The 12,347-nt window shown below is 34.5% G+C and overlaps 1 protein-coding gene across 7 annotated transcripts in view; it reads right to left on the bottom strand.

The window, feature by feature from the left end:
- The window catches only part of TTC29 (tetratricopeptide repeat domain 29), a 598,163-nt gene that overhangs the window by 180,288 nt on the left and 405,528 nt on the right, over positions 1 to 12,347 (bottom strand). For all 7 annotated transcript variants that reach the window (XM_074993220.1, XM_074993221.1, XM_074993218.1 and 4 more), the window contains one exon: positions 1,242 to 1,465. In XM_074993220.1, the coding sequence (XP_074849321.1) occupies positions 1,242 to 1,465 (224 nt within the window). The remainder of the gene's footprint in view (positions 1 to 1,241; positions 1,466 to 12,347) is intronic.

Raw genomic sequence — 12,347 nt, 5'->3', positions numbered from 1 at the left:
CGGGAAACTGACCAGTGCTGCTGTGCCTGGCTCTGGGCTCCCTACCACTCATGGGAGCAGGGAGCCAGACGCAGCCACGACAGGGGACCCGTCCCGATTTAGGCAAATTTTGACTTATGCGTGGTTGCTCAGGTGGAGGTTTGCTGTACAGGCAATCACAGTACATAATGCCACTCATAAATTTATTCAGCTCCATCTTATTACTACTTAAGGTATTTATTCTATAACTCCAGCACAGTTCCACAGTCCTAGCACAGTATTCAGTCTGTTGGCTATAATTACAATAAATTCAGGATAAATACAACTGCCTACAATTTTCAACCTCTTAAATTAAAAATATTTAACTACAGGAGAGCATATTAAAAATAAATCAAAGATTCTTTGGTTTGCTCCTTAAAAAAAAGTTTGCCATGTCTAAAAACCTGAGATAAGGAATGTTCCCTGTCAAGACATTAGAAATCTTGTTTTAAGTTTTCCTACCACAAATGATCAAAAATATAAACTAAAATCAGCAGTGACAGAAATCCTTCAAAACAGGGTTCCTATAGCTATTCATCAATCTCAACTCCTATTATTATTCTGAAGTATAAGAAAGAAAGCTTATTGCATGATATAGTATTTACAGTAAAATAATACTATAAAAAGAGTAGCTTAGTAAATTTGGTTTAGGCATCTGCAAAAATATATAGTAATTCAGAGTTTTGACTTTGAAAACACTTTTTAATTCACAAATGGTATATCCTATTCGTGTATCATGTTGTACTTGCCATATTTACAATCCATTTTTAATTCTTCCCTTACAAATTCAACCAGATTTAGCTCCATTTGAGTTTAAAAATATCAAATTCATAAATGGTAAATGTAAAATGCTTTCAAAGTTACATTTCTCTAGTAAAGTACAAAAGTAGCTGTTAAAAGATTAAAAGAAAGAGAGAAACAATGAACTAGGCTATAACTGAAATGTTATCAAAACTGTAAATATAGCTCAAGATTTCTAGCGTCACAGTGCACTCTAGATGCTCCTTCCCAGTTTATTTCACAGAACCTCTCACTGTATCTATAGCATCCAAATTCAGAGTTACTGATCATTTAGTCTATAAATACAGCTTAGATGACTAAAGCTAAAATGTGCTAAGATGAAGTAATGTTTCAAATTCATACATGAAACAATTTAGAATCTTCCCTCAGGCATTCGCTGCTGCAGCTCCTGCTGTTCTGTTACCCACAATTCCCCCATTTACCTGCTCGTTGGGCTGCTTCAGCCCTGGTCAGGAAATGGTGAAGCAGATCCAGCTTATCAGGCTGCTCCTCCAGGGACTTCTGCTGCCATATGGCTGACCCAGGCCCCGCGGCCTCCCTCAAGGCATTCCACTTCTGTATCAGAGTGAAGAGCTCAGAGAAGGACTTGTGGTAACCCTGTCGCAGCATGTCTATGCAGATGTTCTTCTTGTATGAATTCCTGTAACTGAGAACAAGAAATACTGATCTTAATCCTTTAAAACTGTATTATGTTCTCAATAAACCTTCCTTCACATAATTAAAGATACTACCATGATTTTCAAGTGTAGACTTTAGAAGCTAACAAAGGAGAGGTGATATTTGAACACTTAATCACAGAATGTTTTTAACTGCATCTTATACTACAGAATGCAGCAACAGTGGGCATCTTAAGTACTTGTACAGGAACTGCATTATAAATAACTGGTGTTCTTCAACTGAAATCAGTCAGGATGGTCAAACGAGGTAATCTAGAAAAAAAATACAGGTGCTGGCATTAGTTCACTGAAACTCTGTAAATTCTTAATCTGCTTAAAAACAGTGACTGGGAAAAAGTAAGCACATATGGCATGTCAAAACAATGTACATGTTAAATAGTTTTGCTGGAGGTAACTGTGGACTGGTATTTGCTAGAAAAAGAATCATTACATATTATTTTGCCTCTGTTCGGTGTCTGACTTCATCTGGGATTAGTGATACAGAAGTTTCATAGTTTGTCTAATTTTAAAAGCAAATGACATCCACAGAGATAAAATGAAGAATTTATATCAAAGTTATTCTACTGATAAGCATGGGTAAGATATACATATTAAAAAAGAAATGCATAATTAAATATTTTCAAGAGGTAATATATCTTCTGAGACATTATTTATGGACATAATCCAAACACTTCTTTCAAGTAGCATGAAACAATCTATGGCCCAGTATGCAAAAACCTTGAAGCCAATGGGATTGCTTGCATCTTTAAGTACTTGTCCCAGAAGTAATGGTTTGCAGGATTTGGCCCCCCAGTGTTGAGTAAAAAGTCCTTCTCTATCCCACTAAAATGACAAAACTCCAGATGTCTCTGTTTTGTTTTGTATTATGCCTCTGTGTTGTGTTCCCAAACAATTTTAACCATTAAAAGACTGTCTGAAGAATGTACACTACATTTTCTAAGCCTATTAAAGAAAATAAGACATTTTGAAAATCTGACGTTTACCGTATATTTAACAAGTCAGGATGAGGTTCACGTTGAACAATTTAAAAATACGAATAATTCTAACCTAGAAACAACTCTTGTATCTAGGATCAGCAACTTTAATGACCTTGTTCCAAAACTCATAACTGTACGCCAGGCTACCATGTGGACAGTTTTCTCTGAGGTGTGCTGATAAACAGTCAGAGTTCCCTGTAAGCTGAGTGCTTGGGCAGCTGTCCAGGAGAGATTCATGTGTTCACCAGCTGATTAACAGAATGTCCACAGGCACCCAAGAGTGGGCAGCATATGTTTCTATTGGTGTTGGGCAGCTGCACATGCCTTGGCATAACAAAATTTATTCCAGCCATGCACTGGAAAAATTAGAGGGAACCCGTCCACATACTTTGGTCTCTCTGTTAGTTGTCTTCTATTGATAATCATTGCAGCAAGCATTCTATCAACATATCTCACGTGAATAGAGGTTAATCTTCCTCAGCCAGTGGTATGGTCCTTACAACCTCATTTCATTTCCAATCTAGGAGTGTCCAACCATTTGACCATCTCAGAACCTCTGTTTCCATAGTGGAAAGCATACTGATTTTCTTTTTTGCAACTGCCTAGTCTCATTCCATACATTACTAGTGTAGGTATTTTGCAGTTATATAATAATGAAAATTATGTAAACAACTTTTAATTAAGTGCAGGTGCAGCATCCAACCTTTAAATTAAGGTATGTCAATGATCTGGACTGTTTATTGCACAATAAAAATAAAAGCTATTAATAAAAGGATCTGTTCTTCCACTGATGCATACAGACCCTGCATAAGTATTGCACCTACGGTTGTGTCAGGCAATTCAGAGAAGAAATCCTTGTGATTTCAGTGGGAATAGCAGCAAATGCTAATTTAGTATACTTGAGTACAGTGAAATCAGTAGTAGGAGGAGGAGAGAAGTGAATGATAAAAAGTTATTTAGGAAGCAGAGATAACTAGCCATCATCTTAGCAAATATATGAACTACAGCTGCAGCTAGTCAAAGTATTATTCAGTTCAATGGCAGATTTTGGTATAACTATGTGAGTATTATACCACTATTTATAGAACAGCTTAAAATTGCCCAAGTCAGGTATGGTAATCTCATTAGACAAATGCATTTTACTTAAGGTCAAAGCCCATTTTGTCAAATGAACCAAACCAACAAAGGATGCAGGATGAACTTAGGGGTGTAACTACAATTCGTATCACCAATTTTCTAGAAAAAGGCTATGCCAATTAACTAAAAGAAACTACTTAAAGAAACTAAATAACAGCTGGAGTAACCTCATTGTACTTAATATATAGCTCTTCTCAAGGGAAGACAACTGTATAACTGTATATTGTATCAATAAAAAGCCCACCTACAGTCATAACATTTCAACTACAGTATAATAAAAACAACTATTTTATATGGCAAAGTTGCACTTAAAAACAATATTGCATGGAGTAGTTTAATACCTTTGCCCCTTTGGTTATTGTAAAGTATTTATAAACCACAAGTGACTGATCATGAATGAGATATGATTGTATTATATTCATATTGTGGGGATAAATTTTATGAATGTAATCTAAGGGATAATTTGAGAGTTAATTAATACTGAAAGTGTGTCAATTATCCACGATTCCTGTTAAAATGCCAGTGTTTGTTTCCCAACACAGTAGTTAAGAATGTTACATTTTAACAAGGATGTAGTGGAGACAAGGAAAGAAGTCTTCTGATTCTATTTTATGATGAATAAAGATTGCTTCCAATACTATTGTTTATATCACCATATGTTTCACTATAATATTTCACTGGTTAGAACTAAATAGTGATATTAAATCAAACTGATTATGTTTTCAGTAACTGGCCACTAGTTATGAACTGACATAAGATTTCCTGCACATAATTCAATTTTTTTATAACTACATCTGATGTTTTACCTGATTATTGTTTTAATGAAGACATTTATGTTGAGCATAGTGAATCTTACTGCATAGTAAATTATTATTTAACTATAAAACTTACTTGTCTGCATTCTATTCACTCTGGTTTTAGGCTGTCAACATTTAGATCACTTCAAGACACAGAATAAGTAGTGAAAAATGAACTTTTATTTTAACTGTAAAAACAATTTTTCAGTGGGTTGAATGGTCTCTGGGGGCATCTACTGGAAATTTGGCAAAACTGCAGTCAGATCATGTTAATCATGTTACTTGCAATGTAACAGCATACTACTGCAGAGCAAAAGAAAAGTACAAATGTTGGGTCAAATACACTGTAGGGATAAACTGGAACAATTCTGTTGAAGTCAGTGGAGTTGCACTTCACATACTGATAAAGAACCTGACTACTGTTCTCAGTATCACACAAACAGAATGACAGTCAAAACCTGCACAAACTGCATGTCCTATATTTAGTTGCTAATACAGTAGTATTAAGATAAATATGATCTTTTGTTTTCCCTAGTGAGCGACCAGCATAGAAAACATGAAAAACCCAAACAAGATTTCAGAAAGCGTTTTTAAAAACACAAATTTAAAGACTGATTTTAGTAAATTTAGAATACCAATGAACACTTAAAAGTCATTTTCCAAACTATGTTTTGATTTTGGACAATGTAGTTTATTTTGATTTTGTTGTTCCTCAACGTATTGAGTTTAACTGATTAAGGGCAGATCACATAGCACAAACCCATACAATTCTGAGTGTAATCTTTATCTGTCCCTACATGTTTCAATATCCCATTGATGGAAGCCTAATGATATCAATGAGCTGGCCATTTATGTAGGATAGGGAGAATATTAGGACTGAGATTCACTGGGTAGATCTGATTAGGAATTTTGCCCTTAGCCTGCCCAAGAAATTATTGAAATGTGGTAACTCAGGGCTTGTCTACACTAGCCCCCTCCGTCAAAGGGGGCATGCAAATGAGCCCAAGCCGGGAATAGCAATGAGGTGCTGCGCTGCATATGTAGCACCTCGTTAGCCTAATTCCTGCCGTGCAAACTTTGAAGTTAGCAACTTCAAAGCGCAGGCACCTCAAACTGCCCTTGCTCCCAAAACGTTTTGGAAGTAAGGGAACTTTGAAGTTTGGCAACATATGCAGCGCAGCACCTCACTGCTATTTCCCGCTTGGGCCCGTTTATGTGCCCCCTTCGAAGGAGGGGGCTATCATAGACAAGCCCTCACAGTTTGATTTCAAAGCATTAAGTATTTGCACATGCAACCAGTGATTTCTGAAAATAGGACACTACTTTGTGGTAGCAGTTTATTTTACGTTATTTTACAATAACATAAAAGTTGTATAAAGTTATCTTTATATATGATAGCAGTTAGAAAAAGCTGGATATGTAAATGTATAAGACATTCTGAAGCTATTTTAGAAAGATTTCAGATTTTCATTTAACGTTATAACCATTTTAACTCTTACACTGTGTAGCTATATATGTCTTTTTCTCTGTATAAAATAATAAAAAAGAGCCTCAAGAAATGCACTTATAATGTTCATGTGACGCAGAATGTCTGGCTTAAATCTACAAGCCTTTTCTGATCTGTCTGAACCAAACTCTAGTGAAGTTAATACAGTAAGCTCTTTCATATCCAGCATTCTATTATCCGGAACTCTCAAACAACCAGCATTTTAACCATTAGTAAATTTTAGTTTTGTTTTCTGTAAGTGCGGTATAGTGAAAATAAATACAAATAAATACAGTATAAGTTTACAGTGCACCATACTACTGTTGCTGGTAAATAAAGTACTCTGCATACATTTTTGTTTGTTTCTTAATATCTAATCTTGGTTTTCTTTCTTGTTATGCTCTATATACCTCTCTATTATCCAGAATATTTGAATATCTGGCAAACTCTCAGTCCCAGGACTGTTGGATATGAGTTTACTGTACAATGGTACAAAGTCAGGGAATTTACAGTAAATGGCCCCAGTCATGGTATTTCTATTTCTAGCCTACTTTAAAAAGAAATTAAACGAAGTTCTGAATTCAGTTCATCATCCCAGATTTTTGACTTTAACTTTCAAATATCCTTGCAGTAGATAATGTAAGTTTCATATTTGTTAAACATGTCTTTGACTTATATTTTAACTTTTGCATTTTAAGAGGCCAAAAGAATTACACTTATATTAAAATAATCATCTTTAAATACATATTGTGGAAAAACTACTTTTTATGGTCCTAATTTGCCATGACTCAGACCTTGTGTAATCAATTGCATCTAAGCAAAGGGGGTGAAAAATATTATCATTCTCATTTTATAGCATTTCCATGTCAAGCCAATATCTAAATCTTTGCTACTTAAAAAAATCCCAAGTAAATGTCAGATGTCAATTTTTAAAAACAATTTACTGTAGTTAGTAAAACACAGTTACACACAATATGCCAAGTTTACAAAAGAGGCATAATTATTATAATATAACCTTATTGCACAGTCTATTAACTTCACTATATACACAGAAACAACTATATCAGGTTGCTATCATAATAACTGAAATTTACAGATGGGCAAAGAAAAATTCCTCCTTTGATCTTGCTAAAGTTTAATTTATGGTTATTTACATTTTATGCTTTGACGTGATGTTGGCAATTTGTGTTTTAATGGTTACGAGGCATTAACTTTTTGACTCTCAAATCTATAGTCGTTAAATAATTATTCCCTCTTCATAATTTCCTGAACCTAGAGACATTTAAATAGATAAAATGAGTAAAAATAAGCATTGCTTTTTTCCATCCAAATTATTTAAAAATCAAATCTGAATTTTCCCAAGTCTAATTACATTATATTCCTCACACTTGAAAAAGGTTTCTTTCTGTAGCACACAAGTCAGCATTGGATGATAAAGTTATCATACAGATTAGTACCCAAAATCCTGAAAAATATTAAGATGTTTTTACTTGTTATAAAATCCAAAAATGACTAAATGTTTCAATATTTAGCTCTCCTTTAAGATTTAGGAAACATAGAGCTTTGTCTGAACATATATACATACATATAAATAATGTAAATGTGAAAGCAGAATTGCTCCAATAACATTTCAAAATTATATATTCTAAGTATTAATAAAAACTCTATTTCAGTAATACATAATACCACCAAAAATGCTGCACTATTAAAATCTCCATGATTTCACTCATAAGACACAAAAGGAAAAATATCTATAAGTCAGTTATGGACGTATCCAAAGAATGACAACAGTGAACTGCTGCTAAAATAAAAGTACATTTTTGTAACGCATTGTTGGAGATACAAAAACTTACTTAAATACTTCATTAAAAAGTAGAATTATTTCAGTGATTCGTTTGACTGCCAATACATATGTAGCACTGAAATATTTCACCAACTCAACAAATATCTCAGACTGTAATGCTTAAATCCATGTCAGACATGGCATAAGACCATGTACACATACCCTTGCATGTCACAAGACTGTTCATTTAGGCTGGCCCAGCAAAATACTTAAACCTGTACCTAACTTCAAGCATACATATATGGATATGTCTACACAGAAAAGTTATTTGAAAATAACAGCCACTATTTTAAAATAATCTTCCTAGCACCTATACAACGCAACTACTATTTGAAAATAATTTTGAAATAGTGATTAGCTTATTTCAAAATAGGTAAACCTCACTGCATGAGAAACAGTGCCTATTTCAAAACAGCCATTTCAAAATAGGGGCTGTTTACAAAGGGAACAGATCCTATTTTGAAATAAGACATAGTGGCCATGTCTATACTAGCCTCCTCCTTTCGGAAGGGGCATGGTAATGAGCTAGTTGGGAAGATGCTAATGAGGCACTTGCATGAATATGCAGCACCTCATTAGCATAAAGGCAGCCACGCGTGATTCAAAAGCACACATTCACGGCAGCACCTCATTAGCATCTTCCCAACTCGTTCATTACCATGCCCCTTCCGAAAGGAAGGGACTAGTGTAGATGTAGCCTGTGTATCTAATGGCTCTATTTTGAAACAGGCTCTATTGTGTGTAGACACTGTATTTCAAAATAGCCAAGTGCTATTTCAAAATGCATTTTATGTTCAGCATCATTACTTCAAAATAAACTATTCCAGAATATCTCTTTGAGAATAGCTTATTTTGGCACATTGCTGCTGTGTACATATATCCTAAATGACCTCAGTGGGATGACCCACATGCATAAAGTTAAGCTCTTTGCTGGATTGATGTGTATAGGCCCAGTGTGTCCCGTATATTATCACTGGATGCTGAAACAGACCCATGTTATTTTACTAATATCAGAGACCCTTTCCCCTTTCATGCTAGTTCACCCTGGCTGCTTAAATTATTTCTCTTTCATTAAATTCTTCCTGAATAGTAATACTTTAGAATTGCAGAGCATATTAATTCTCATTAAATGGCAGACTTGAAAGTACAGTAGATCCCGTTCAGTTGGAACAGATAATTAACTCCCAAAATCAGATACTGTCAACCTTGCTGACTAACAGTAATTTATTTAGTCTTGTTGCAATTTCAAATATAAAAGTTGATTTAACCTAAAGCTAAAAAAAGATGAATTCTCTCGAGCAAAACCATCAAGATTTTGTAAAATAAGCATTTTTGTTTTAAGCAGGAAGATAAAAAAAATTACCTATGTAACTGTACACATAATTAATGAGAAGGATATTTACATAGAATTATCTCCGAAAGTTGTTCAGATAATGGTTTAGCTCCCCACCCCCACTTTGTTTTAAATAAAAAAGCTTTGTTGGAGCAACTTACTCAGAATTTCTATTTAACAGAACTGAAAATGAAAAGAAATACACAACCATTTAGGAAGAATTTTCAGTGTGGAAATACAACATTAATCATCCAGTGTCTTATTTGCTACATCTTTGTTAGCATACAATGCTTTTAGCTCAATCAGGCAATCAGGTGTGAATTCATAACATGTCACTGCAGATTCTTTGATGAATACATATATCTGCTTCTCTTTTGTTTAAAGCTACACTGCCACTTTAACATCACACAAATACAAGAGTTAATCAATTATAATCATCAAAGGATGACACTGAAGAAATGCTTTCAAATGAAGACAACTCCTATAATAATTAAAAATCATCAGTAATACAGGTAAATGCAAATGCATATTTAGAAATGCATTTTGATATATTCTATCCCTAAATACAAAAGCTATAAAAGCAGAATAATTAAAGTTAAAAGTGATGAGTGTAGGAAAATATTCCTTGTGTGCCACAACATGTACACATGTTCTTTACTGAATATTTCAGGCTCTGTCAGAGAAAATGCTACTCTCTGGTACTTACCTTTGTTGATTTTAAATAGCATTTAAAAATTCACTGCATCTTACATTTTTTTTTTTTAGAACATAATGATTTTTTTTCTCATTTTCCTGGCACTCAGTGATGTTCATTAATCAAAATTGATTCCAACTTCAAGTACTGCATCCAAATTTTGTTATAAATCATCTCTTACAAAAAATAAGGCTCTCTTTACTCTTGTGTGTTAATTAATATTGTATCTAGTGGACTGAAGACAAGGTTGGGAGCCAGGAACTTGCAGGTTCTATTGCTAGCTACATCTTTGACTTGCTAAGTGGTTTGAGACAAATTATTTAACCTCCCTGTACCTTTCTTTCACCCTGCATAAAACTGTTCACTGCCTATCATATTAATATTTTCTCACTGTTTTCTTGTTCTCCCCATTTGTCTCTATCCATCTGTTGTCTTTTGTCTTAGACTGCAAGGTCTTTCTGAAAGACTGTATAACAATACGTATGAAACATGAATAATGGTACTATTACTATTATCCTATATCTCCTCAGGGGGTTGCTGTGGATTAGTTAACATTTGTAAAATGCTCTGAAAATGGAACGCACTATGTCAGAACTAAGTATTTATTATCACATAGTTACTATTCAATTCCTATCCTCACAATATGCAAAATTGGCTTATGATCACACCATTCCTGTCCCAAGATGCTTTCAGTCTAAGGACTGACGGACAAGATAGAATTAAATGAGGGGAAAAAGAGGATTCTTATACCAATCAAAATCACTATGAGACTTATTAAAAAGTCTTGATTGTCTCAAGGCAAATTCAATTGTCTTTTTATACTCCACTCTCTTTTTGTACATTGTAGATCTATGCTTTATCTTTTCCGTTTTCAAAAATTGAACTCAACTGTGTATGTCTTGTATGTTTTCTTCAGCACAAAATATCAGTGTTCTACCGAGAAATAAAAGCTCTAGAAAACCGTAAGACCAAACTTAGTAAAAACAACAAGTCATGTAAAAAAAAAAAAAAGAAAGAAAGAAAAAACTTCAGCTCACAGTGTTCTTTTTATTAAAGTGTGTCATGTATTTTATCTTTGCATGATTTTGATGAGTTTTTGCAAGTAAAATTCTGTTTCCTCTACACTCGCTAATAGTCATGAGAATCTGTGGTTTGCACCTTCCCATTAAAAATGTATTGTATTTTTTGAAATTATTCACCCCGCCTTTTATCCAGATCATGTCTTTGAAAGGAGGAAGTAGATAATAAATGGAATAATTCATGATTTCCCATTAAATATGAAACTTTCTTTTGCAGAGTTTAGAAAATGAAGTTCTACATAATGTACAGAAGTTGATTAGAACTTTTTTAACCTTTTCATGAAAAACCTTTCACATTACACAACTGCAGAGAGAAGTTTCTGCAGGGAAGGTAAACCATTCACACATCCCTCCCTGCCCCAATTCTATTCTTTAGATCATTGCCTAATCATTATGCTAAATCATATGCATGCCAGAACTAAAATTCAGAGCTGACCAAAAAGAAAGGTATCAAATTATCTTTTTGAAAGTTACTTAATAAACATTGAATCATGGTCATGACAAGTAAGATTATGAAGAATTATTCAGACAAAAACACATATTTAAATAACATTAATATTGTGACAGCAATAGCAAGAAAGTTTAAAATGTATCTATAAAATTAATGTATAACTTGTGCCATTTTCCTCTCCAAAAGTATCACATCAGTTGAGGGTTTACGGTACAGAACCTTAAAGCTGATTTTTTTTTATGAAAGTATGCAATTTTGGCTCACAAATTTCCAATTTCTTTAAAAAGATTTTCAAAAGATATAAATAAAGAAAATACCCATTTAAAATGTAAATGGATTGACACAATAGGCCAGCAATTCTCCAACGGTGGAATAAAACCTCAAAGTGGGTCATAAGCAAGTTGGCACAATAGGTCACAACTAATTGCTGACAGCTGCAAAAATCTTGCAGTCCTGCTTAGACCCAGTAGGGGCCTGGCTGCAGAGAGGCATTCACACCTGCTCCCATCTACTGCTATGCCTCTCTTCCCTCTTAACAAAAGTCCACTAGAGCTTTCCTCTCCCTGGGTCAGGAAAGGAGGTGGCTTTGTCTTCCCCAGTCCTGGAGCTGAGCACTGTATAGTTGAGCAATAGAGGGCACAAGAAAAGAGAAGCTTATAGCACCTATGAGCAGCACCATTACTACACTCTACCTTGTATCTCAGCAGTCCCACTGCCATGCAATAGCAGCCGCCTAATTCACGATACCCCAGCAGCATAATCCCACCCACATAGAAGACGACTCTCCAAACTCTCTGCCCTTTCCAGAAGCACCAGTTTGCCCAAGGAGCAACACCCTAACAGCACCAGTCCCCACCTACAGGTTTTAGATACACATAACTCACAAATTGCACACAAACTTTCTGTAAACAAATCTTACAAATCCTAAGGTAGTAATTCTGTGCATATTTAAAGCATGAAGCTCTTGTGAGTACACGGAATTAGTGGGGGGGAAAATGATGGCAATATAATAAACTTGTTAACATGAAATCCAGAGGTAACTTTAGGAACAAAA

The sequence above is a fragment of the Carettochelys insculpta genome, chromosome 4 (assembly GCF_033958435.1).
Source record: "Carettochelys insculpta isolate YL-2023 chromosome 4, ASM3395843v1, whole genome shotgun sequence".
NCBI classification, from domain to species: Eukaryota; Metazoa; Chordata; order Testudines; family Carettochelyidae; genus Carettochelys; species Carettochelys insculpta.
This window is presented reverse-complemented; position numbering and strand designations above follow the sequence as displayed.